The 26,045-nt window shown below is 54.8% G+C and overlaps 6 protein-coding genes across 6 annotated transcripts; 4 read left to right on the top strand and 2 right to left on the bottom strand.

The window, feature by feature from the left end:
* Positions 1-2,153: 2,153 nt before the first annotated feature.
* Positions 2,154-2,978, top strand: LOC113147626 (photosynthetic NDH subunit of lumenal location 5, chloroplastic-like). The gene is made up of 3 exons (XM_026338759.1): positions 2,154-2,334; positions 2,518-2,771; positions 2,886-2,978. The coding sequence occupies exons 1-3, from the start codon at positions 2,154-2,156 to the stop codon at positions 2,976-2,978; spliced, it is 528 nt and encodes a 175-aa protein (XP_026194544.1).
* Positions 2,979-3,228: 250 nt separating this feature from the next.
* LOC34619300 (peptidyl-prolyl cis-trans isomerase E) lies at positions 3,229-4,363 on the top strand. The gene is made up of 4 exons (XM_026338757.1): positions 3,229-3,384; positions 3,768-3,814; positions 3,945-4,030; positions 4,194-4,363. Exons 1-4 carry the CDS (start codon positions 3,229-3,231, stop codon positions 4,361-4,363), a joined length of 459 nt encoding a protein of 152 aa, XP_026194542.1.
* A 1,957-nt stretch (positions 4,364-6,320) lies between these two features.
* On the top strand, positions 6,321-8,060 carry LOC113147625 (predicted GPI-anchored protein 23). The gene is made up of 4 exons (XM_026338756.1): positions 6,321-6,334; positions 6,480-6,799; positions 7,058-7,753; positions 7,810-8,060. The coding sequence occupies exons 1-4, from the start codon at positions 6,321-6,323 to the stop codon at positions 8,058-8,060; spliced, it is 1,281 nt and encodes a 426-aa protein (XP_026194541.1).
* A 3,677-nt stretch (positions 8,061-11,737) lies between these two features.
* LOC34619297 lies at positions 11,738-14,394 on the bottom strand. Its single transcript, XM_026338755.1, has 3 exons — positions 14,010-14,394; positions 13,430-13,689; positions 11,738-12,613 (listed from the first exon to the last, which is right to left on the bottom strand). The coding sequence occupies exons 1-3, from the start codon at positions 14,392-14,394 to the stop codon at positions 11,738-11,740; spliced, it is 1,521 nt and encodes a 506-aa protein (XP_026194540.1).
* Positions 14,395-16,040: 1,646 nt separating this feature from the next.
* On the bottom strand, positions 16,041-20,088 carry LOC34619296 (tRNA-dihydrouridine(16/17) synthase [NAD(P)(+)]). The gene is made up of 9 exons (XM_026338754.1): positions 20,000-20,088; positions 18,755-18,825; positions 18,531-18,616; positions 18,168-18,226; positions 17,672-17,760; positions 17,190-17,420; positions 16,994-17,054; positions 16,664-16,784; positions 16,041-16,277 (listed from the first exon to the last, which is right to left on the bottom strand). Exons 1-9 carry the CDS (start codon positions 20,086-20,088, stop codon positions 16,041-16,043), a joined length of 1,044 nt encoding a protein of 347 aa, XP_026194539.1.
* Positions 20,089-20,573: 485 nt separating this feature from the next.
* LOC34621162 lies at positions 20,574-24,839 on the top strand. Its single transcript, XM_026338753.1, has 12 exons — positions 20,574-20,743; positions 21,024-21,136; positions 21,266-21,416; positions 21,540-21,675; positions 21,958-22,005; positions 22,188-22,267; positions 22,889-22,996; positions 23,398-23,441; positions 23,847-23,932; positions 24,204-24,311; positions 24,584-24,701; positions 24,739-24,839. Exons 1-12 carry the CDS (start codon positions 20,574-20,576, stop codon positions 24,837-24,839), a joined length of 1,263 nt encoding a protein of 420 aa, XP_026194538.1.
* Positions 24,840-26,045: the final 1,206 nt, after the last annotated feature.

The following is a 26,045-nucleotide window of genomic DNA, read 5'->3' as shown; positions in this document are numbered from 1 at the left end:
GGCTGGGCAGTACTCACAGGTGCTCAGTTCAGTGGTCCTGTGGATGAACGAGAATGCAGGAAGCTCTCGTGCAAAGAGGGGGCCATGCATGCGAGTTTACCTTGCAAGAAGTGTTTGTGAGCACTTGGCCGTGCAGAGCGGAGCTAGTGAGCGTCCCTCATGCTGCCTCCTCGAAGTGAATCCCATATGCAAATACTCTCATCCAGCTTCCTCGCCCGAGAGGGTGCTCTATAAGGTGGCGGGAGGCACGGAGGGAATGGTTTAGCCCCAAGGGTGTGCAAGCGGTGAAAGCTACAAGTTGAACGCACCATTCTCTGAGTGGCCTCTTTCGCAGCTCTGGGATTGAAGAAGAACTAAAGGGCACTCGTGCCGCGGGGGGGTAGGCCATACACGTCTTCCTCCGAGAACCCCGGACTGTGTACCCGCCGCAGTTCGTCAGGCTTGGAGAAGGCGGCGACATTCACACGACGTTCCGCTTTCCGCTGGTCTCTGGTGCTGGCATTCGTCATCTTCAGCGTTTTGGGGGTCTCATTCTATGCGGACATCCAAGCGATGTCTTTTGTTCCTCTCTATTTATACCATAATCTAGTCGTTTCAGCTAAACTGGTACGCCTCATATGAGGAGACAAGGGAATACTCAGCTCCAAGCGTAACAAAGATTTTGTATAAAGTTGCTGAAGTTTTTACAATAATGCCAGCTTGTTTGTACCTTTTCCCCAAAGTGCCGACATGAAGGAATGGGAGTGCCAGCATACGGGCGCGTTGCTGATCTCGGCACTTACATGAAATTGTATATTGCAACTAGCATACAGGCGCAGCATTGCTTCTTACAGTGCTGAGCCAACGTTATTACATATTTGAACAAAATGTACTGACAAGTACATCAAATTAAGGCCAATTCTTTACTAATTCTCGAAATAAACGTGAGGTGTCGTGGGAAATGGCAAAGTGTAGCCAAGTCACACAAAACCCTTCGCAGCCAGTCAGGTTGTCCCATTACTGTCTCCCTGGCCTGCTTGCTTCTTCTACTTGATGTCTACCGGCGTATTTTTACCATGGGAGTAATATAGCGACCAGTACATGGCATCACGGAAAGATGCCTAGAGCCAACCTCTCCACCCGGCTCCTCTTGTATCATCTATTTGGGTACTCCTCGGGTCCCCGCTATGTGCACTTGTAGGCACTGTCAGCAGCTGCGATCTCTACATCTCACTTCATGTGCATCCTCAGGTGCCTTTAATGCCTCAGCAGAGGGAACTCGCCTTGGGGCTACGCCTTAACATGTGTTTGCTTTGTAGCAGTTCGACAGATGCTGCTCCGAAGAAGTGTTTTTGCCGCTTTCCTCATATTTATCCAGCTGAAATACGAGAGAGGTTAGCATTTAATGCGTGGTTATGTTTTATAGCGCCACCAAGTCCAGGTGTTTTTGACTACCCTTGAGCAACTGGGGGAACTAACTCCGAGCACATGTGCGTTGGCAGGTACACTAGAAACTTTTATTGCTCTTCGTCATACAATACCACTTCGCCCATGCACGCTCGCTTTCAACGGTTGAACCAAGGGACTGTTACAGCTGCTTACTGCTGCGGGCATGCAAGAGAGCAATGAGTTTGCCCCCAAGAAGAGCTCGCCAGCATTCTTCTTCCCGTAACCACAAGAAGAGCTCGCCAGCATTCTTCTTCCCGTAACCACAAGAAGTGCAACAATGGAATGGCCACATCTCATGAGCTCGCCTAAAACTCCAACGGTGCAGCGGCGTGGCGTCCCGTCGGCAGCAGTATCTGCAAGAAATAGAGCGGGGTCGGGGTGTACATACACCGGAGAAGTTCCAATGCGAGACCTGTAGAGTGCTTCTTAGTCCCTATAAGATGACCTTTTTTTCGGGAGTGTTCAACTTATAGCATCTCCCTGCACTAACGCCGAGGGTACATGATGAAGGCCCACGGGGCCCCTCTGGGGGCCCCTATGAAAAACGCTCTCTCCGTCAGAGGTACGGAAGGCCGCCCCCATGAAGTTCGTTGATCCTTGCGAAGCACTCAGTGCTGAACTCCGGCTTTTTTGCTGTCAAGAGGCGGCCTTCAGCTTTCTGGAAAGCGCACCTTTCATGAAACTCGTCAATTGTCAACCCTGCATGATTGAACTGAGCTGAGCGGATGCCCCTCTCTGCGCCCTCCGCCGGCAAACGTGAAGCGGGGGTTGTTAGGGCGAAATCCACATTGCTTCTGGCGACGGGGTCTGCAGTTCGCAAAGGAGTGGGTGGGCCTTCTACCGTCCAGCAGCCCGCTACGGCTACGCCACGCGGCAGCAGCATGAACAGCGGCACCAACAGTCCAAGCACGCTGCGCCGCTAGGATACGAACAGAAAGAACAGCAGAACTCGCGGCAGCAGCACGAGCAGCAGAAGCGTTGGTTGTGCGGGGGCAGTCCGGGCTTGTTCGATGTCTTTTCTGTCTTTATTTGCCGCCAAGCGGTGGCGATCTCTGCCCCGTGGCACACGCTATTTGACAGCGGCAGTAGCGTTCGGTGCAGCAGTGGGTGTTCCCTTGGCATTTCTGCAGCGCAACCGTCGCGCTGCGGCAGCCAAGAGCAGCCTGTACACCCGAAGCATCAAGGATCTGGTGTACATGGACTTTGCGATCGGCAGCAAATACGCAGGACGCGTCCTAATTGGCCTCTACACTGACGCCGTTCCACTGAGCGCCGAGAACTTTATTCAGCTCTGCCAAGGGTTCAAAGTGCACGACAAGATCCTTGGATACAGAAACACCCAGGTACAACATGAATGGGGGGCCAGCGCGAAGTTGCACTGGGGCCGTTAAAGCGCGATGAGCGAAACGCGGAGAGATTTCGCTGCGTTGTGGTTTCCTTCTTCTCCGCTGCTGCAGGTTCACAAGGTGCAGCAGGGAGTGGCCATGCTTGCGGGGGATGTGCTGACAGGGTGCGGGGGAGAAGGCCTCTCCATATACGGCAAGAAGTAAGACGTTCTGAAAGCTGACAAAGGGGTCTTTGCCGGTGTCATCATTCTCGATACAGCCTTCCGGAGAGCGATTTTGCATTGTGACCTGTGGGACTGCAGCCGCAGCGATGGAGGCTCAGCTGCGAAAAGCGCCTTCCCTTGCAAGGGAAGGCGCTTTCGTAGCATGCTCACTGGGCATTGGTGGCGTGTGTGTGCGCGATACTGCGAACTGAATGGCTGTGCTGTACAGGTTTCCGGATGAGAATTACGCGATGGAGTTCGTCCAGGACGGCGATGTGGCCATGTTATCGCGGGGGCCGAACAGCAACAGCAGCCTCTTTCTCATATCCTTCTGCCCGCTTCCAGTTTTGAATAGACAGCATGTGGTCATTGGCACCGTGCTGAAGGGGATGCGGGTTATTCGCAGAGTAAGCGTGCCCCTTCATGCCTTTTTCTAGAAAGAGGCGCAGTCTGGAGGCGTTCGGGGAAGCGTCCCGTGTAGCAAGCGCCGTGGGTGTGCAGCTCAATATCTAAGGATTCTGCAGTAGAGAGAGAGAAGTGGGGGAGGGAGGCTGTGCGTGTGTGCTGTACGTGGAGGGAGGAAGGGAGGGGATATATAAATATATATGTATGTATGTATATATATATATATATATATATATATGTATATAAAATTTTTGGAAGGCGACTAATGTCTTCATAGAGGGCCTCTACTTGCGAGACTGCCGAAAAACTTGGTCAGTATATATATATATATGCGAACGCTGCTATTGCTGCTTTGTGGGTGTTTTTTGCGGGTGTGTCGTCGCAGATTGAGGATGTTGGCACTAAGAATGGAGCTCCTATGGAGCCCGTGAGGTGAGGGGTTCCTCTGCTGCTGGCGCGCTTGCTGCTGTCGTGTGAGCAGCTTTTCTGGGTATGATGGTGCAAGCATTTTATCACGCACGCTATGCGGCTAGCTACGGTTGGCGGGGGTGTGGTATCGCAGAATCATAGGCTGCGGACTGTACAAGGGGCCTCAGGACGGTCCTCCCTTCTTTTCTTCCGCGGAGCTTCTAGAGGCAGCGGAGGCGTGTAAGTGCACACCCCCAATAATCTTGAAGTTAAAAGCCGCACAGGCGGCAAGAGCGACGGCCATCCCATCTCTGCCACAAAGCGTGAACCTCGCGAGGCTATGGCCCCCTAAACGCTGCGCTTGCTGTGCTGTGCTCTGCTGCGATTGGGTGTATGTGCGCAGCTGCGCTACGAAAAGAGGAGTTTCTGCAGTTGTCGCCGGAGAAGCAGGAGGAGCTGCTGCAGGGGTATGCGAAAGCAAAGGGGGAACGCTTCAAGAAGAGAGGAGGCCTTTCTTTGCAGCCCCTCGCTATCGCTGAGCAGCCATTAGAAGAAACAGGCAGTAGTGCTTGAAAGAAAGGCATGTCAGCCTGCCGCACATAGTGCTGGAGTGTAAAGGGCAGTGGGCCACTATCTCCCGTCTGCTGCTGTGCACTTATTCGAACGCGAGTGCTGCAATCTCTGTGGCGAAGATCGCTTCACAAGAAAGACGGCAAACAAAGCCGCGCAGAACGGTGGCAGCGCTTAGAAGGATAAGCGCGCTTCCCCGTAGCAACTCCAGAAGGCAGTGCTCACCGTAGGGGATGGATGCCTTGAGCCCGCCGTTAGCAGCACAGAGCATTGGCAGCGAAAAGCGGCATAGAGAAGGCCACGAGAGGCAGCAACAAGCATCCCTCTAACTCGTATCATCGCCTCTACTGCTGGGGGAGGGGTGGGTGTCTGCTAATACTGCTGTTGGTTGGATCGCTCGTCCCCCTGAGGCCGTATTGTGTGCCGGTTGCTGTCCTCACACTGAGCCTCGCAACAGCCCGAATCTGCTGCTTACTCCTACCGGCAGCTGCTGCTGCAGCGAGAGCAGCGCTGTTCGCAACATACGTCAGCTACCACGCGACGAGACACTACTCTCAGAGGTTATATAATGAACTCCTTAAGAGTTTCCGACCAATGGACTTGCCTCAGGCTCAGGGGCATAGGCAGGAAGGAGTAGCTGTTGCTCTCCGAAAAAAGCCTCTGCTGGAGAGGTGGTGGTGGGCCCTTGAAGGCAAGAAAGCAATCAAAATGCATTTCGGAGCAACTACTCCTCACGGCAGATCAGGGAGACAACAGCGGCATCAAAATCAGAAGCAACACCCGTTAAAGCAGCAGCATCATCTCGTGTTTGTTGCTTTTCGGGGCGAATGAAACTGCGGCTGTAGCGTTGTTGCCGCTGCGCCGCTCCCCACTGCATGCTGCCCTAGACACAACCCCACCAAGCACTATCGATCCCTTGTCTTTCGCGTATCGTCTCGTGCCACTGGGCTACGGCTGTGGCTGCCTGCTGCCGCAGCAGCGCTGTTTTGCTGCTGCATGCGCGGTGCAGCAGCAGAAACAGCTGCTGCTCGGGGATCCACTGCTGCCCCCCAGAGGATGCTCCCCGCCAAGTGACCCTAAACTCCCCCCTCCCAAACCTACTCCTGTAGCGGCTAATGCTTTGCAACACCGGAGGCGGCGGAGATACGCTAGTAAGCACTCCGCTCTCGAGGCTGCTGCTGACAACAGGGGCTAACAAGGATTTGGCATGCGGCGACACAGCGCTGCTGCTGCTTTTCTTTAAGCTCGAGTGGGAGTCAGAGTCAGCTGCGATTGTTGTTTTATCGCATTGTACCACCTCCCTGCTACTACTGCTACTACTGTTACTACTGCTACTGTTCGGCAGGCTATTATTCGGTGCAGCAGCAGCAGCATGCCCTTCTGTTCTTCCGTCCGTCACGCCGCTGGTGGTCGGTTGTTGTGAGCCATCTGCTGCAGGAGGCTTCCCACGCCCCTCACCCTCCTCCCCCCCCCAAGGCAGAAAGCAGTCAACACCGAGCTGCTGCTGCGCTTGCTCCTGCAGCAGCTCGAGACCAACCAGATGCTGCATCGGTTCCCACGTATCGTCAGCAGCTCCATATCCCACCCAACGCACTTTGTACTTCATGTCACCCGCAACAGTCCGTCGTGCACCGACTATGCGGTCTACCGCATACAACAGTTGGTGCGAAGCCGCCAAGCCACCCCCCTCCGCTGCTGAGGAGGCCTCCCCCTCTTCGACCTCCTCAGAAGAGTCTCCTTGAGCCACTTCCACGCTCGTCAAGCGCGGAGCCTGCTCCTCGGCGGAGTGCAGCCTTCCCTGCTGACTCTCCTCCTCTGCCCATCTCGCCGCGCTCGAGCTGCTAGCGTCTTGCTGCTGAGCCGTTGCTGCATGCGGCCCGTGGGCGCACGCAGCTGCAAACGCATTCGACGCAGCCGCAATGGCTTGTCTCTCCTGCGGCTGCACTTGCTGCCGAAAGGCATGCGGATGCTGATGCACCAACTGCTGCTCTTGCTGCCTGTTGCCTGAAAGAAAGGCAGTTAGGCTCAAACCCTGCGAGAAGAAGAGAAAAGGCCTTCTGCCCTCCAGATGCGCTTCCGCTGATGAGGCTGCTGGTGCTGCTGGTGCTGCTGGCAGAAGGGGTGATGCTTTGGGAGCTGTTGCGTCGGTGGCTGCTGCCTCTGTGGATCCATCTACAATCGTGTCTAATGCAGCTTCTGCCGATGGAACGTCTCCCTGGACTCCTCCTCCGGCGTCTCCGCAGTTACGAGGTGGCGCAGCGGCTGGTGTCGATACACCTGCCGAATGGGCTGGTGCTGCGCCCGCTGCTGCTGACGGAGCTACAGCAGCAGAAGCTGCTGCTGCAGCTGGAATTACATCATCAGCAGCAGGCTCACCATGTACTGGAGGAGCAGGGAGTTCTGCTGGAGAAGCAGTTTCCACAGAGGACGCTGTCTGCGGTGCTGCATCTGCGGCAGTTTTTTGTGCAGCAGATGCAGCAGGAGCTACCGCAGATGCAGCAGGGGTGGTAAGTCTTGTGACTGGGAGAAGCTCCTTGGCGACAAGGCCTCTTCTCTTAGGGCTTTGCCGTCGCTCAGAAGATTCAAGCCTCCTTTGGTTGAGCGCATGTTCGAGGTTTGCAGCGGCGCGTCTTGCGGCTGCTGCTGCTGCTGCTGCGTGCCGGGAAGCACTTGCTGCAGCTGTTTGCTGCTCTGCAGCGGCAAAAGCGGCAAGCAAGGCCACTTGCGTTGCATCCGTCCTCTGCACTTCTCGCATAGCTCGAACTGCCGTCTCAAGGCAAGTAGAAGACGCTACTGGGGTGGATCTTGGCACTTCCAAGAGAGAGCGAAGCGAAGCTATCGCTGCGTCTGCTGCTGCATCGGCATGCACAGCAGCTGCTACCGCCTCGGACGTCGCTGCTTCGGCTTCAGTTGCCGCAAAATCTGGCACTGCCGATGCACTGTCTCCGAAGTCTCCAGAATCCCCTCCATCGCCCTTCTGTAGACGTGTAAAAACGTGTCTCGGATCTGCTTTGTCTGCGACAGCCGCCGCTGCCATCCTGGCAGATGTTGCTGCTGCTACGAAGCCTCCTTCTCCTGGAATCTCTTGGACGCTCAGCGCGACCTCTGCTGCCCGCGATGCAGCAGCCGTGGGGGGAGCTGCAGGAGCATCAATCGGCGTGCAAACAAATGCAGGTTCAGCTGCTGCAGTTGCTGCTTCCGTGATCGCATACGGTGCCCCTTCTTTTGGAGCAGCAGGTGCTTCAAAGGAAGGAGCTGCTGCTGCCGGCGTCGCTGCGGGGACGGAAGGATTCGCGAGGGCCCCGGCGGCTGGTGTACATACACCTGAGGATGGAGGTTGGGTGTCTGCCGCTGGGGAGGCTCCGCCTGACCTTGCTACAGCTCCAGCTGCATGCGTGGAGCTGTTGTTGCCGGTGTTGGCCGTGCTGAAAAAGGGGCCTTGTGTATAGCCATTAGGCTGCAAGGGGAGCTGGCTTGCCGGTGTTTCTGTTTCTGGTCTGTTGGCGCATGGGGTGTCTGTACAGCGCGGGTTTCTCTGAGCTGCGGCAAGAGCAATAGCGGCGCTGTCGTTGGAAGTGCTGTCTGGAAAGCTGCTGGCACTGTCGGAATGTCTGGAGACGTCGGCGTTGTTGGTGTGACTGTTGCCTGCCTGGCTCTGCATTTCCCTGCAAGGTGCCCCGCTGGCGATGCTGAGGAGTGATGTCGGCGTCGTGTTGCTGCTGGTGGTAAGAAGAGGAGTTCGGGATCGTAGGAATTGTAGGGTAAGAGTAGGCCATAAAATGATGGCGGTGATACTGCTGCTGTGGACGAACGCAGCCGCGAAAGCTGATGATTTGTTGCACTACCCGGATGTCTAAGACTCCCCGTGGAAAACCTTCTCCCTTACGGCTCTACACGCTCAAGGACGCGAGTAAAAGGAGAGGCCGAGGCTTCCCTTTTTACTTGCAACAACAACAAGAAGGATTATTAAGACCACCGAGAAGGGTTGCAGAGCAGCCGCATGGGCGGGAGTAAACGCCGCGATGTCTATACAGTGCAGCACTACGGGGTTGAGCGGCAGCTTTCATGTCTTTTGCGTGGTGTATCTGCGGCTCTTTGCGCACAGCCTACTCGGTTTCTTCCTGCCGCAACAACTTTGCAAACCCTGCTTCGGTCGGTGTATACGCAGCAGCAGGATGGATGCTCTGCGCACATGCCGCTGGAGTCGCTGCTGCCAAGCAATGCAGCTCTGCCACCCCTTCACGTGCTCTCTTTCCCTGTCAGAGAAGACGAGAGAGGACCTGTTTGATCGTCTGTGTTATATTCACCTTAGGAAGCGCAGCAGCATTGATAGCAAACAATCCGCCACGGCTGCTGCACGGAGCAGCCAGCCTGCATCGGCAGCGACGTCAGCGCGCATGGCAAGGCAAGACGGGAGGGGCCCCTCGTTGGTGCCCTCCTGGGGTAGGTACCCTTTGGCTTTTTTGTCCTTTTAACCCTAAATGAGGCGCCAACAGCAGCAATCGGAATGGTATTTTATATTCCAATGTGGATGTAGTATGCCTCTCTCATACATATCAGCGGTACACTGTCTTTGCAGGTCGTGGCTTGCACGTGAAGGGCTGTCGCGGTTCTCTTAGGGGGGTTTCGACACAGCAAGGGAGGAGCAGGGGGAGGTGCCCTGAATCGCTTCACCGAGACGCATCTTGCAGAGTTTTTTCTCCCGAGAAAACATGCATCGAAGAGACTTTTATGATGCCACTACCGCCAACAATTGCTGCAGCTGTCTTGCGCTGTCGCCGCTGCTCGCGAGTGTGACTCGCGCCACTGGAAGTGACCTCAGATCCTGTGCGCACCTCCTGCTGCTCCAGCAGGGTTCCTAGCCCATGCAAACTGCGGATAGGAGTAGTCGCAGACTCAGCTGTTGGTGGCCGTTCAGGAAGGATCATATCCATGAAGGCGGCTGCCGGAAGATCCCCTCGAGAGCTGCACGGGCAGCCGCAGCAGGGGCGATGCATGCGACTCCGTTGCTGCTGCTTGCAGTTACTGCAGCCGCAGGTGTGCTGCTTCGACAGGCAATTGTGAGGCTCTGCTGCCGCTACGCTGGCACCACGAGACTGCTGCCACTCTTCCCCGAGTTATGGGCAAACATTATCGGCTGCTTCCTGCTCCCCCTCATTAAGGCCCTTCCGCAGATTTTGCCGTGAGCCGACACAGCAGCGGCAGCTGCAGAAGCTGCCCCGGCGTTTCTTGTGGCTCTCGCTGCTTTAGTATTCGAACAAGGTGTCTGGGAAACAGCTGGCACCGCGGGGAGCTTCGAACAAACCAACGGGATGAGGGGTTTCTAGGGCATGCACGGACTCTAAGTCGTGGCGAATAAAAATGCGAAAAGATTTCTCGTAAAAATTTGCTGCTTTAGCTCATGCTGCTGTGCTGCTTGTTGCTGTGGACCCCTTAGAAAAGCCTACGCATCGCCGTTGCTCGTCCTCTCTCTAGGAACAGGCTTTTGCGGCTGCTTGACGAGCTTCAGCGCGTGGCTATCTCTGCTGGTGTTTGTAGCTTACGACAAGATTGTGTTGCTGCCCTTCCCTCCCGCGCAGCAGCACAAGCAGCAGCAGGAGCAGCAGCTGTTTCTGCTGCTTCGCGAGATGGAAATCCACACCAATGCGATCGATACCAGCCTGTGGCTTTTGCTCATTGGATTTGGTATTCCAATGGCCGCCTGCCTCTGTGGCGTGCATGCAGCTTCCGCTGTCGTCGCCGCAGCTGCGCCGGCTGGAACGTCGCGCGATGGAGAGGAGGCTGCTGGTGAGGGAAGGGCTCGTGACTCTCTCTCGGCAGAGTGCTGCTGCTCCTTGGAGCCAGGGAATCTGCAGCACGCAGCGGCTCGTCGATTGCGAGCGCTTTCCGAGGATGACGCCGAAGTCGAAGAGCCTGTAGGGAGAAACAGCGTCGCCATGCAGGCTGCGGAGGGCCAGTTGCAGCAGGATCAGCGCAGGCAGCTGCTGCAGTTTGCTGCTGCGGCAGCCGCGGCAGCTGCGGTGTACGGCGCGTTGGGTGTCTTGGCAGCCCTCGATCCCGCGGACGAGAATATCGTCGAGCTATGGTGCCTCTCTACGCGCAGTTGCAACCCGTTTCCCCTCTACTGCAGATGCTCTGTGTGTCGTCCGTGTGCCGCACGGAGAGAGGCCCCTTTTCTTGGTTTTTTTTTCTAAGGGTCGGTGCATGCAGTGGCGTGTGTCTGTGCACACCCTGCCTCAGGTTTCCTGCTCTGCTGTCCTTCTCGGGTTGTTGGCTAAGGCACTGGCTGGCTCCCTTGAACTGCCCCAAGAGCAGCAGCGCAGGCAGCCTTCGCAACAAGACTGGCGCCACACGCGCGCTGCTCGTCTTGTTGTTGCGGCTGCGGGAGGAAGTTGCATGCGTGGGAACGCTGCTGTGCAACGTTGTAGCCACGGGCATCTCGGTGTTTGCCACAAGCGTCCTGCTGCGGGAAGCCGCCCCACAGGGCACTTTTCCCTTCAGAATGCTCAAAGGCCTCGCTGCTGGCTTCGCAGGGAGCCTCAGTACCATGTCTACATTCTGCTTTGAGCTTAAGCATGCACCTGTTACAGCTAGGAGCTACCAATACGCAAGCGCCTCCATCCTGCTGGCCCTTGGTGTCGGCGTTACTGTACGCCGTTGTTGCAGTGCACTCTAAGTGCTTCCTTCTGACCAACAAAGAGGCTCAGCAGGGGCCGCCGTAGCTAGCTAGCTAGCAGGTAGCGGGAAGGGGGGTGGCTAGCAAAAGAAAACGCCAGAGGAGCACTGCCACAGCCGCTTGCAGCAGCTGCTGCACGGCCCTTCCCGCGCCGACGCCATCGCAACTCCTCGGTCGGGATGACACACGCACACGGTGCAGCACTTGTGGTGTATCCCCAATTGTTTGAGTTCGAGGGAATTCTGAAGTGCCAGACATTCAACGGGTTTGCGCTCCAGCGCACTGTGTGCATATGCAGATGAGCAGTTGCTCCGATACTTCTTAAATAAATAAATATATACATATATCTATTTATCTATCGGAATGCGCAAGCCACCGTGCCCAAGCGCTTGCAACACAAATGCATTGTATGTATAATATACGCGTTGAGCGACCATGTAAAGGAGTCAAAGAGGGCCTCGCCTCTGCTGCAGGGAGCAGAAGGGATCGCAACCCATCACTGGGAGAGTGCCCTGTTGTTGCTGCAGCTTCTTCTGTTGCCAGTTCTGTTGCTGCGCTGCTGCGCGGATAGCACGCGCTTTAAGCCTAACTGCGATACGTAGCCAAGATGCAGCTGCAGCCATGCCTGCTCCTGCTGCTGGCGTTTGTTATTGAGGTTTTTTTTCATTGGGAGTATATTGAGCGAAATACCTTTGGGGCCCTCAGCAATCGACGCACATGGCCGTGTCATCCGCCGATTCTAATACGGCCTCTGCGTGAGAGGCAGCAGCTGACGCAGCTGCCTCTGCAGCGGGTGTAGTTACCTCAGGCTTTGGGGAGCAGCTGCTGCTGCTGCCAGAGTCCTCATGCAGTGGTTGTTGCTGCTGCTGCTGCTGCTGCTGTTGCTGTCCAGCAGTTGCCTGGTTCGCAATCGTTCTCCACAAACCCGTTTGCAACAAAAAGTCTCTGACCGATGACAGCTGCAGGAGCAGCAGCTGCTTGATCAGGAGGAGCAGCTGCTGTTGCTGCAGCTGTGACGGCAGTTTCTGCTCCGTGATGCAGTGCCTTAGAAGCGCAATATGATCCAATATAGGGCTCGTGCCTGCCGCGTGCTTGGCTGCAGCTGCATGCGCAGCAGCCACTGTGGAAGCAGCCGCTGCCACCTCCGGATCTACACCTAGAGCCTCTCCCCCCTTTTCCTTGAGAAAAGTAGAAAGCTCGGAGAGAAGATACGCGACGAGAGCGCGGAGACAGGGGCCTGGGCAAGGCCCTCGTGTCTCGGGAGTTCCTGGAGGGCCTTGCTGCATTTGTTGCAGCTGCTCATCATACACCTGAGAGATTTCCACCTCCTCGACTTGCTGCCTTCTGAGGTGTACGGCGAGCTCGTACGCCTTCCTGCACCCTCCGCAGTTCTTGTCGTAGAAGTAGTGGCGCTGCCCTCTGTAATAGACAGCCCATCGCCTGCTCTTCTTGTCTCTAGAAACCCCCTTAATAACGGGTAGAACGAGCTCAGGATGCTCCAAAAGAACATACGATTCTACCATTTCTGGCCCGCATGCAGTAGACAGCGAAGAGGCCCCTCCACACGACGCGCGAGGCTCGCGCTGCAGCCAGGCGTAAAGACACAGAGAGTAGCAGCCCGACACACGCACATTGCACCTTCAGACACACACATATTGGGTGCCTTCTTTGGCCTTAATCTGTTGCATGCGCAGCCTGTGGGGCCCTTCTCCTGGAAGCAGGAGACCAAAAAACCCTCTTGTTGCGCACTTGAGGCTCATGACACCGTTCGCTTACAGACGGGAATAGGAAAAACGCACAGAAGTTTACACCTCAGCAAGGCACAGCCACTTTGAACACGCGCAGTCCAACAGAGCACTCAACACATGGAACCTTGTGGAAAGCCACGCCAAGCAGCGCAGGAGAAGCGCAGGAGGGAGGGCCCGAATAAACAGAATGTACTCAAGAGACGCCTCGCTGCAGTGTCGTCATCCCTGTAAAACTAGCTCCGCGGCAGCAACCCTTGCAGCACCAGTGGAGGGGGTGAAGGCACGGAAAGCGGAGGAAAACACGGAGAGGCGACATATATATGTATATACGCATGCAAGCAGGAAAAAACGGCGTGAGATCTAGTTAACAAGATTTTCCAAAACAAACATCTAAAGGAGAGGTGCTGGCACGCCTTTTAGAGGCTTCCCAGAAGCCAAATTTCACAGGCACCGCACAAGGGGCGATAAAAGTCGCGGGGGAGAAGGATAATGGAGGAGCAAGTGTGTTTAAAACGCATTCTTCCGGCCCAGCAAAGGCCGTATAACGAAGTGAGGTGCATGGCAATAGGGAGGCTGAAGGAGTTTCGAAAAAACAAAACACAAGGAGTCGTATATACAGGGGGAGGTGGGGGGTGGGCTTCTCACGGCAATCGTTTCTTCCACGGGGGGTATCTCGCTCTCCTCGAACTCCCCAGGCTTAAAGGCTTGCTGTACAGCGTCGCATGCAAAGCGGAAGCTCTTCTGAAAGCCCCAGCGCCTAAGGGGAAAGCGCTTGGTGGTAGGAGCTTCGCTCGTTTCAGTCTCGAAGAATCGCGCCAGAAATTGATAGTGATGCGGATCGTACACAACTCCACGGACGGAAGGCAACTGAGAAGCACGAGAGGCCAAGGAAGTTAAGCGTGAACCTGGACAGACAGAAAACAGCGAAGGGTAAAGCCAAACAATTCGGCTGTCTCATGGCATGGGTCGAGAGTATGCAGGCATTTTGCGAGCGACGGTGTGGTGTGTGCCTGTGTGTAGGCACATGTCGGCTCTAGAATCCAGATGGCGACGTGGATAGACACACAAACACACTTTCAACCCGAGGTTGGAGCGCTTCTCGTATTTGAGGGGTGGGCATACATATATGTGTATTACAAAGCTTGCTTGGAGCGCTTGTCGTCTTTGAGGGGTGGGCATACATATATGTGTATTACAAAGTTTGGGGTATTATGGAGCCTCATACCTGCGCTGGTCTTGGGAGTTGGCGTCAAAAGCGATTCGACGAGAAGTCTGTACACCCCCTGTAGCTTCTCTTGTTGCAGCCATGCGGCGACAGACGCCGCGTCTGCTCCCCCCCAATGCAGGCAACTCTCTTCGGAGCTGTGAGGCGCAGCGGCAGCGGCGTTGGAAGAAGTGCCACTGGCCGAAACTGCGCAAGGAGACAGAGACACGGCGATATGAGGGATCTCCGGGGAAGGAGCGCCCTCATCTGCGGCATGCTCTTGGGGGTCTGAGCGAGACGCCTCTGCGAGAGAGTATGCTGCCGCTGCCGAGGACGCCAAGCCGTGGTTGGGAGCAGCGGAACCTGCAGAAACAGCTCTCGCTGCATTACGGGAAGAATCATCCATTTGCTTGTCAGGAGGCTAACCGAGAAGGCCCTCTTCCCTTCGCTACAAAGCAAGAATGGGTGTACCGACAGAGGCGCCCTCTCAACGACGAGGAGAGAGCGCTCGCTGGGCAGCCCCCGCTGCAGGCTGTTGTAGCCGCCGAGGCGCAAAGAGACCCAAAGTATTTGATATGCAAAGCGAAGCGGCGAAAAGAGGGGCCAGAAGAGCTGAACAATTGAGGTGTACGGACACCTCAGTAGTGGCTCCAGCGAGAGCCCGAGCAGCCGCTGGCCCCCATGAGCAATGAGAGCTGCGGCCTGCAGCGCATGCGATGCTCTCTTTCTTCGTTTGCTATTTTTCAAAATATTATTTGCGACGCTGCAATCCCCAGAATGTGAAGGAGACACCAGCTGCATGCGCTCCCAGCCCCAAGCTCAGGTCTGGATTAGATCCACATGCAGTTTGTTCAATGGACACCCGCTGCTGGTGCTGCAACATCCTGTTTTTGTGGCGCAGAACGCGGGAGGAATGGCCAGACCGATAATTTAGGTGAGTTTATAAATTAGCTGCTTCCGTATTTATGACACGCAAAAAACATTTCCTCAAGATGTCTCTCTCCCTACGCGCGTCACGCAACCAGGACTGGCTGGTCACTCAGCACGCAAGACCTAGATTACCACGACAGAAGAACATTCACTCGGATCTGTCTTGTGCTCCCTATCACTTTAGAGGCATCAATTCGGAAGCAGCAAAGCCCAGCAACAGCTAGTTCTTACGGGAGAGGTACAGGCGAGCCAACGGCGCTTCCAAGCCTTGACCGAGAGAACCATTTTAAAGAGAAAGCTTCATCGGCAATACGCTCTAACAGCGGACGCCCTATGGCTCTGCTGCTAAGCCCAGGGGACTTATGGCCACTGTAACGCTTGAGGCGCTGCCGTCAAGGGGGTTTCTGATGAAGGGTCTCGATAGAACTGAGGGCAGCGCCACTGTCTGCACAGTGGCGTGCTCTTTCATGACGGCAGCCTAGGGCTAGACTTCAATATCTGAATCTTCATTGCGCCGCTAACGCACCGAAAAATTTTCTGAGAAGGGGTGGGGTTGTGCTTAGCTTGAGCTTTTCCCAAAGGAGTTAACTGCACCGGGGTATCCTGCACTTGAGTAATTTCTTCTGCAGTAGTTCTATACAATTAGGGATCAGTAAATGGTTGGCTACTTGGTTATGCTGCTCCTATATACCTTATTTATTGCTGAGTCGCACTGGCTCAGTATAACGATACGCATTGTTGTATGCGGGTGCGCTGGAGGCTATATCCAAGTAGCTGTAATTGACCAAGTATTTAGAGGATGCAGCCACTTGCCCCCTATTCGCCACCCTTCAGCTCAAGCGCTTGATGGCGATGGCAGGAGAAGAAGAGCCATTTCTTGGAAACGTTCAAAAGGTTTCCCAGAGTATGTGTTTGATTCCTACGGAGACCCTACATGGACCCCTATAGCGTGCAGCCAATCCATTGTAGCCATCCAATCCATTGTAGCCAGCCATTCATCAAGTAGGATGTGCATGCAAGTCTTTGCATTGTAGAAGGTGCCGCATTGAAACATATATATATATACATACCTGCAGTGTATAGCGGCCGTCTGTGGCAAAATCCAAAGTCGCCCTGCGCTGGCTAGCCGAACAAATTTCCCAAACCCTCTGCAGCCTCAGCATACTTATCCGTATTTTCGGTGTCTGAGGCCCCTTCATTTGCGTTCGTGGTTCCCGCTGCGCCTCTTCGGTGGCGGCGATACCACGTGTTGTTTTCGCTTGGCGAATCCACATTGAAGCAGCCAGCGCCGCCGTCTGCGGCTGCGTAGTAGCACACTATTGCGTTCATGAGCGAGTGCAAGTCCTCCATGCAGCTGCTCTGTGTCACACACGCATGCCCAAGCAGCATCGAAAACATGAGGCAGGATACAGCACAAAAGCAAATGCTTGCCTGAGAAGGGCGGCCCTCCGTGAAGCTCTACGCACAAACAGCCGAAAAGCAGTAGCAGCAGCAGCATGTCTTGCCTGATGTAAAGCATCTCTCCAGTGCTTGTTTTCCGTGAGGATCGGATGCAGACACCTGAAAAGGTGGGCTTTGGCACAGCCGCTGTGAGGAGGCGGGTAGATGCCGCACAGGTGCATGTAGCGCTGCATTAAGGCCACACGCTTCTTGATCGCGTCTCTGCCTCCACAGTTGCTGCTGCTGCTGCTGCTGCACGCTGCCGAAGCTGCAGTAACGTCTCTGGGAAGCATTCCCAGTCGCACTGCTGGAGGCTGCAAAGCTGCAGTCGCCTGCTGCAGCGCCTGCTGCCGAAGATGCGCGGAGGCCTCTCGAAAGAGGGACGGATTATCCAGAATGGCTTCGGCTGCCATCACAGCGTCTGCTCTGAGAAAAACAGCCGCCAAGAGACGCACCGCCACTTGACGCGATCTACCGGCACTAGGCTGCTGCAGAAGCTCCTCGACACCCCGCAAGCAAAGAGTGGCGAGCGCACCTCAAAAAAATGCTCACAGACACTGGCCCCCCGAAGCGGCAGCAGCAAAAGAGTCGGCAGACGCAGCAGCACCAAAAATGCAGGAACCTACAATGCTCACCCCGTAACCTGCAGACAGCGCACTGCGTCCTCATGAGTCTCGACTCCTCCATTCGCAATGACTGCAGCAAGAAGCAGCACAAGAAGCAGGAGAAAAACCGCAATTTCACACGCAGGAGACATGGCCGCCACGCGCGCGCTCGTTCGCAGCAACCCCCCTACACCCCACAGAGCACCAGCAGCCGCAAAAAATCCACCTGGGATTTCAAGTCTCGACTTGACTCGACGAATAATGCCCCAGTCTGCTTCCCCAGTGTCTCTCCCCTTTTCGTCCTTTGTGCGACCGTGGAGGGTAAGAGCAGCGGCTCCTGCTGCCTCCAAGGCATACGCCAGCAGCAGGGTGTCTTGACACGTCCTGTCTAAGTGCCGCTCCGCAGCAGCAGCAGCAGCAGCGGTTGCTGCTGTCGGAAGATCCCGCATTCGGTCGTCTATCGGCACACAGGCATGAACGCAGGCTGCTCACAGCGAGATAGAGCAGCGCGTCTCTCCTGAATCCCCCTTCTCTCCTCTCTTTTGAATTTTGTGAGGCCCTTCAAAACATCCAAGAAGGCAGGGCAGGGAGGAAACGAACAATCCTCCTTCAAGGGTTTTTCAACGGAACATGCCGCGCTAAGGCTTTCAGGCGTTACATATTCTGCAGATTCGTGGCGTCGGAGAGCTTTTCCGCTCGGCAACCTACACGCTGTGCAGCTCGGCTCCGTAGAGACTTTGCGCATCTTGCAAGTAACTGGCACGGCAAGGTTCTGGTGCATTGCAGACACTATAGAGCTGCAGAGACAAACGCATCCTGGAAGGTGGACGCAAGATGGAAGCCGTTGGTGGCTGCTCAGCGCACACCCCAGAATGCGCTGAGCTCCTAGATGAAAAAAACAGAAAAAGTCGCCCTTGACAGGGCCCTCCCCTTCAAACGTCTTGTTTCATTTTTTCACGTCGAGCGATTTGTGTGCGGTAGGACAAAACAGACAATGCATGTGGGCAATGCGAAGAAAGCGCAAGCAAGCCACGCAAGGCTAGAGGCCATCGTAAGAGCAGGCAAGAAGTATGCCGAGCGGCTCGAGGCTGCGAAAAGAGCGTATTTCGCGGAGGCATGCCAGCAGCGTGCGCCGTCTTTCTTTTGAGACGCCCTGACGAAGAAGGCGCGAAGCGGAACGCAGACGAATTTCTTCCAGCCTTACATAATGAGTTCAGGTTCTTGTAGGAGATAGGCTCCATAAAATCCCCTACGCGCGATGCCCTGGAGAAAAAAAGAGAAAAAACGCCATCGCGAAAGTTCTATGAGTCAAATGCATCCAGTTTTGGAGCGATTTCTAAGGGGAAAACGACAGTTCGGCTTCCAGGAGCAACGACACAATCGAACGACGGGGCGGCACCCAGTTCCAGCTAGCTGGCAAATGCACACACGCGAGGAGCAAGGACGAGCTCTCCTGAAACACACAGCGCTACCGCTACCGAGAAGAATCCTGGAGACACGAGCAATGCAACAGGAGCCATAGGACCACGTGAAAAGGCAGCGAAAGAAAGAGTGCACATGCGCTCACTTGCGGGCATCCCAAGTTTACATCCACTGCGGCGACTGTGTCTTCAATGAGCCGCCCTGCAGCCACCATGTGCTCTGGCGTATGGCCTGGAGATACACCACACACAGCGGCGGGAGAAGTCGCTGTGGGAGAGAAGCCGCTTCGCTCTCAGCAAAAGACGCTCAGAGTGGTGGAGCTGTCTCTCGAAAGAGACACTCGCAGTGACGAGGAAGAGAAACCCGCACTGCCAGATGGTAGAGCGGCGAGTGGCGTGCGCCAAGGAGAAGCTGCTGAGAAGAAGGCTCCTCCAGCACCACTACGAGGCCACATGCATGTGCATATATGGTTACACACCCGCGATGTGCTGCGAGAGACTTTACAGGAGGCAAGAAGGCAGAAAGAAAGAGGCACACTGCTGCTAGGGCACGAGAGAGAGAGTGCAGATGACGATGCAAAATGACGCCTCAGGGCCGAATGGATTGGAGCAGAAGCACAAGCGAGCATGCGAGAATAATCACGACACCACGCCATCGCAACATCGAAAGGCAGCAGCAAACAACCCCCAAAACAAGTTTCGTCCACTAACCGCAAAACTGTGCGATCAGAGGAACTTGTGTGTCGAAAGAAGTATCCGTCTGCTGTGCTGCTCCACGTTCTGCCCTCCACCACCTTTCCTTCCTGTTGCATCTATCCCTGTTGCTGTCGCTGCTGCTGCATCTCTCCCTGCTGCTATCGCTGTTGCATCTAGCCCTGCTGCTATCGCTGCTGCATCCATCCCTCTGGCGAGACCTCCTGTGACGGCAGAAGAAGGATCTGCCCTCTCGAGTGGTTTTCTTAGGAGTCGCTTGCACCTGCCACTGCAGCAGACGATACTTAGGTTCTTCGACAAACAGCCTGCACCCACCACAACAAGGATGCTGCTGCACACACCAGCAACTACAGAAGAGGGATTGGCGCCAGAGTGGCCTTGTCTGCAAGGCATTAGACGCCCACACACTCCCGCATCTGGGGCAGCAATCAAGCACAATGACATGACAAACTCCGTGAAAACGTCTTACCGGCTATTCAGCATCGGCGAAAAAGACAGTTCTACACCCTCGGCTTCGCATAGTAACCTGCAGCACAAGCAGCATCCGCAGAGCTGACGGGCACCACAACTTTTGCTGCTAGTAGTAGTATTGCTGCTGCTGGATATAGTCGTATTGCTGCTGCTGGATATAGTCGTATTGATGCTGCTGGCTATAGTCGTATTGCTGCTGCTGGATATAGTCGTATTGCTGCTGCTGGCTATAGTGGTATTGCTGCTGCTGGCTATAGTCGTATTGCTGCTGCTGGCTATAGTCGTATTGCTGCTGCTGGCTATAGTCGTATTGCTGCTGCTGGCTATAGTCGTATTGCTGCTGCTGGCTATAGTGGTATTGCTGCTGCTGGATATAGTCGTATTGCTAAAGCAAAAAAGGCATGTGAGAGGAAGAATGAGGGATGTTTACCTGAAAGCCAGCTCGCTTTGGTCTACCATAGGTCCCAAGACAAACCGGGGGGATCCTAGAGACTTCCAGAAGTTGCTGTCTCTTGCCATCTTGAGTCTGCGCGTGGCAGGCAAACAAGCCCATGTGCTAGCAGGCACGGCAGCAGCGGCTGCTGCAGCAGGAGCCGTTAGCGCCTCTCCTTCAAGGAGAAGAAGTTTCTTGATATCCGCGTCGAGCGAAGCGGTGCATGTCTGGTGCTGCAGGGAGAACCAAGGGGAGTGGAGTGCTCCCGCCGCGGCTATTATTTGTTGCCACTGCCGTCGATATCCTCGCTGTAGCTGCTGCCTCCAGAGACTGCGAGGAGGCAAAGGACGGAAGGCTGCGTGTTGTGCTGCGGCTGTTGCTTGCCCCTGTATTGCGTGGGGTGAGGCAGCGCACCTCCTCGTGGAGAGGGAGCCTAGGGGGAGGAGGAAGACTTTCGAGAAGGCTGCTCTTTAGAAGCAGCCAGAGCGCAGAAGGAGTCTTAGAAGCCTCCTAGAATCCCTCGAGCAAGGCAAACGGAAAGAGCAGACAGAACTGCCGCAGAGCGGCCAGAATGCTCGAGTGCCCCCAACCACGCCAGCCTCCGTTTTTGAGCGCGAAAGCTCAAGCTCCTGCTGCAGCAAGAGTTTTAAATGACGTAAAAAGGCGTTTCTCAGAGGAAGCCTGCCGAAGAGGGCAAGGGAGCACGAATTTCCACCCCTCAGACGACCCCGCATTCGGATGGTGGCGATGACAGCTGAGCGTTGCACAGGGGAGTTGCAGGACTGCAGCGGAGTCACCTGCTGCTGCAGCTACGTCCTCGCTCGAAGCCACTTGAAATACTTCCTAACCGAGTTTTTAAAGCTCTGGATTCCATGAGCCGTCGCTTCCTGCGCTGCAGCGGCCATGCGGCTGTCGCTTCTCCTGCGACCGTTCTATGTGCCGCATTTCTTCTTCGGCGCGTTGCTGCAGCTGCCCTTCTCTCCGTGTCCAATTTTCGCCCCCTTTCTTGATTGCTGAGCAGCTTCAGGTCAGAAGACAGCTCATTTTTGAGGGAAGGGAGCGCAACTTTCGTCCATACCCGACCCGCCTGCAGGGGGCCCCCCCCTGCTCAGGCAATGCAAACAGCAACGAGGGGTTCTACAGCTCCACCGCACCCGTCTGTGGTTGGCTGTTACCCCCTGCCACCCCCCCCCGTAGCGACCCCCTGCTGGGGGCCCTGCACAGCCTCCACGGGGGCCCCCCCCCCCCGCCTTCCCCGCCTCCAACCGAACCACCTTGCTGCTGCTGCGGATGTTGTCGTGCTGGACCTGGGTGCCCTCACCTTGGGAGAATCCGAGGCAGAACTGCGTCTGAAGGCGCTATGGCCTCATGTAGGCGCTATTCTTCCTGCTCAGGAAATCCTCGATAGCGAGCGGTACGCTCCGTTGCTGGGATGCGCTGTGTGTACCATGTGGTGTGTCTGTACAGCCCCTGTCCCGTCCTCTTGACGCTGCATCTGCTCTCGCTGACGATTCTGCTCTTTTGTGCTTTTCTCGAGGTACCGGCGTGCCACTGACCGCCTTCGAGCGTTCAGCAGCAGGTTGCTGCAGCGGCTGCTGCTGTCTGCGTACTGCTGCTGCGACTCTAAATCCCTCATAATTGAGCGGAAGGCTACGAGGAGCAAACCTATCTGGGTAAGGGACAGGGATGGCTGCATGTCGAGCGAGAGCTGTCGCCTTCAAGAGGTTCTGTCGGCGGGAAGGGGGGAGGGAGGGGGGCCCCTATTCAGGGAGGGAGGCCGCTTCGGGGAGGGCCTCGCTGCAAGCTTTCAGCGCATGCAAGGGCAAGGCTTGAGAGAGACAGGAGATCTCCTGTAGATCCCCCAGAATACTCGTGTGACGGTAGTGGCAGAAGCTTCCAATAAGCTGCGAGGGGGGAGATCTGGAGGGCGTGGTGTCGTTGATGCTGTGCTGCAGAGACCTTCTCCGAGTCTGGAATCCGCCTTCCTGCACTTTAATGTTTCGGTGGGTCTGGACGCATGCATGCGCGTCTTCGGGGCTTGTCTGAGAGTCTAGATGTACTCTCCTAATCAAGTCGCGCGATGAATGGGAACCTAAAATTGTCGTACTGCTTCTAAGTCGTGTGCATGGGCTTCTCCTGCTGCTTCTGCTTCTGCCTCTGCTGCTGCTGCTGCTTCTGCGTACAGCATGATGAGGGGTTGGTAGTGTTTGGGGCCTCTCAGCACCTCGTTGGCGTGGACTGCATGCGCTGCGCCTGCAGAGGCAGGTCCGTTACACTATTGGCCTGAGCTTGCAACAGAAGCAAGGGCAGGAGAAAAAATAATCTTTGATTCACCAGCTGCGTAGAAATTTAGCGACACTGTGCCTTTTTTACAGTCCTCCATGCCATGACTTGGCCTCATCTTTGTCTTGAGTGAGTGTGTGTATCTATGTGTGTATATGTGTGTATATGTGTGTATATATGTGTATATGTGTATGTGTGTGTACATGTGTCTGTATATGGGTATATGTGTGTATATGTGTGTACATGTGTATGTGTGTGTATGTGTGTGTGCGTATATGTGCGTATATGTGTATCTATGTGTGTATATGTGTGTATATGTGTGTATATATGTGCATATGTGTATGTGTGTGTACATGTGTCTATATATGTGTATATGTGTGTATATGTGTGTACATGTGTATGTGTGTGTATATGTGTATGTGTGCGTATATGTGTCTATATATGTGTATATGTGTGTATATGTGTGTATATGTGTGTGTACATGTGTCTATATATGTGTACATGTGTCTATATATGTGTATATGTGTGTATGTGTGAATGTGTGAATGTGTGTATGTGTGTTCATGTATGCATGTGAGTGTATATGTGTGGTCCATGCAACAGAGACACCGAGCAGTTCCTGCGGCAAATGCGAGGTCACTGCACCCCAGGAGACTGGGCCTACGTAATGGAGGTCTCGGATCCAGAGCAGCAACTGAGAAGATTCATGAGGCAAGCATTTTCAGCAGAGGGGGGCCCCCTGCTGGACGTGCTTAGTCGCGACAGGATTCAGCTTTGGGGTCTGGATTGGGCAGTGTGTGTATGTGTGAATGTATGTGTGAATGTATGTGTGAATGTATGTGTGAATGCATGTGTGAATGTATGTGTGAATGTATGTGTGTGTGTTTTTATATTTATTGATGCCCCCTGACACGATCATGCGTCATGTCAGAACGTTGGGAAACACGCTTACATATCTCCACTGTGGAGGGCTGCTGCCCGCCGTCGAACTGCAGAATCACGCAACACATGGCCTTTTTTCAGAACTGGGGTGCTAGGAGGACGCTACGCAGTTACAAGGCATGCGCGCGGCAAGCCCCCTAGCGCTGTTATTGCTGCTGCATGCGCTGCAGGGTCTGGACGGTTAAGGAGTCCTTCGTCAAGGCGCTTGGCACAGGCAAGCTCGCGTTTCTGCAAGGGCCTCTTTTCAAGGGTGCCGCCTCGTAGAAGGGAGGGTCTGAGGTGGGGGCCTTGGGGGCCCCAAGCACAACTGCCATAAAGAAAGGCCCCTAAATCGCATTTTCCCTTGCCTGCAAAGGCCACAGCTGTGCCTGGGATGCTCTGGAACCACAAAGGCCTTGTGGCCTTCCAACAAACATTCGAGGAGTCTCTCCCCCCTTGCCCGCCTCCTATCTTTGCGTGTGATGAGCGCCCATACCGGGTGGTGTCTGTATGTATGCGTCTGTATGTGTGTGTGTGTGTGTATGTGTCTGTATGTGTGTATGTGTCTGTATGTGTGTATGTGTCTGCATGTGTGTATGTGTCTGTATGTGTGTATGTGTGTCTGTATGTGTATGTACAGGGATGTACACCGATCCGCAGAGACTCCAATGCTTCTTCTTCCCCCCCTGCCCCCCACGAATCTCCCTTGATGGGACCCCCCAAACCGTAAGCAGGAGAAAAATATGCATGTTCTGCGGTGGCTGCATGCGACTGGGGCCTCAGGGAGACCGTATATATGGGCAGGGCACCCTGGAGACCCCTGTCTTCCTGCACAGAGAGACTGAGGCCTTTTTTAGACCTCGGAGGTGGCTTAGAAGGACTCTTAAGCTCGAGGATACAGCGAGCGAGCTTCCCAGACTCCCCTGCAGCCTGCAGGCCGCCTGCCCCACAGGATAGCAACATGATGAGGGCGTCTGTTCATGCGCGGTGTCTACAGGACTTCTACTTCAGACTCGAAGAAGAGAAGGCCCCCGGTTATGTCCTGTGCATATGCGTGGGCCCCCCCAGTAGGGCCCTTGAGGAGTACAAAAGTTGCATGCCGCGGGTGCGCCTCCGGGGGAAGGGGGGGAGGACAGGCACTGTCCCATGAGATATGCCCCGAAATGCCCATTCAAGAATTGTAGATGCGCCTTGCTACCTGGCGATCGTTTCGCGTGTTCAGACCCTCTACACCTGTCGGTTCCACGCATTTTATATGTGCATGCTTCCCATGATGTACTTATTCATGCGCGCAAAACCTGGCATGACACCCAGGAGGCCCACTAAAACTATAAAGGATAGTACAAGTGTGTGGTGTCTGCTGCGATACCTTTGCAGTGTCTCGAGGGCGCGCACACCCCCATAACAACAGCACCACCCCCCGAAGCTTGGGGATTCAGAAGCTGCTCTTTTCCTGAGCTTCTAGCGGCTGCAAGTGCGGCTGCAACTGTCCGAGGCAGCTAGAGGCGCCTACTTTTTGGCACCTGCTGCAGTTGTTGCATTCACCGCTGTTTCTACTGCTCTTGCGCATGCACTCCTTGCTGCTCCTGTAGTGACTGCCATTTTTATTGCAGGAGCTACAGCAGCAGCGTAGCGCTCTGGCAGTGTGTCTTTTTGCTAGGGGGTAGCAGCAGGTGCTAGGGGCCCCAGGAGGGTTCCGTGTTCTTGTGGCATCGTGACCCCCAGAAGCAGCACAAACCGCCCAGCCACTGAGTCTATAGCGAGCATGCAGCTCAATTTATGCAATGGTATGATGATTCTTGCGCCTTTATCTTATTTCCTCATTAAATACTCGTGGTTTTTGCTCGCCACATACTGAACCCAAGCGGACCTCCTCGGGAAGAGACCACCGCGGCAGGGAGATTCGCTAAAATTTGGAGGTGCAGGTTTATTGTAAATTATTATATATGGATATGTATGAACGCGTGCATACTTGGAGGAGTATACGAATATGTCTACGCAAATGGGCGGATGGAGGAAGTCGCCAAAGCGCCGTGCTTCCATCAATGCTCCCACATTTGCGCAAATGTGAAAAGTGTATGTTAACACATGCTGCATGCACAGTGTTACAGAATGTGTTGGTTCTCTTGCGGATATGCGGCAGAGGCAGCAGCTGGCTGCTCAGGAGGAGGCGATTTAACTTGATCGCACCAGTTTCGTTTCTGATGGCGGTAACCGCTCATCGGCCTTGAAACTACCGAATAAGCATTATGGAGACAAGCTTTCGCAATCTCCAATCGGCCATAAGCTCCTTTCTTTACGCTACGCAGAAGTGCAGCACATCGTGATGGACACATCACCTAAATCCTGTAGTTCCTCGGTCCCGTGCTGAGTGTAGAGAAACCTTACAGTAACAGACTGCACTGCAAAATTTTGTAGAGCTCCTATTTCAGTAGAATCTACTGCAGTTCCCTACCCAAGCTTTTATTATGTGAACTCTTGGAGCCGGTTCCATTCAAGAGGCCGAACAGCCACCGTTTTTCCAGTATCGCACCGCAAAAATGGCCAGTAGGTGGGTGGTGTTTATTGCAGCAGTCCACCTGGATAAAATTATCTCTCGCTTGCACGCAAAACCCTGACGATGTAGTCATGGAAGCTGCACGCCTTCTCAGTCTCACGGTCCTTCAATATCCAGCACGTGAGGGGCACTCCATCAGAAGTAACGAAAAACACGGATGATTGAAGCTTCTTTCATTAATGATCAGCGCCCTCCAGCTCTCTTGAGAGGGTTTTTGTACCCCCAGGCTTTGAGAAAGTCCGCTGGTTGTACTTTCGTATGTACAGATAAAAAACCACTTGC

Source organism: Cyclospora cayetanensis, unplaced genomic scaffold, assembly GCF_002999335.1.
Source record: "Cyclospora cayetanensis isolate NF1_C8 unplaced genomic scaffold, CcayRef3 CcayRef3_contig_3, whole genome shotgun sequence".
Classification (NCBI taxonomy): Eukaryota; Apicomplexa; class Conoidasida; order Eucoccidiorida; family Eimeriidae; genus Cyclospora; species Cyclospora cayetanensis.
This window is presented reverse-complemented; position numbering and strand designations above follow the sequence as displayed.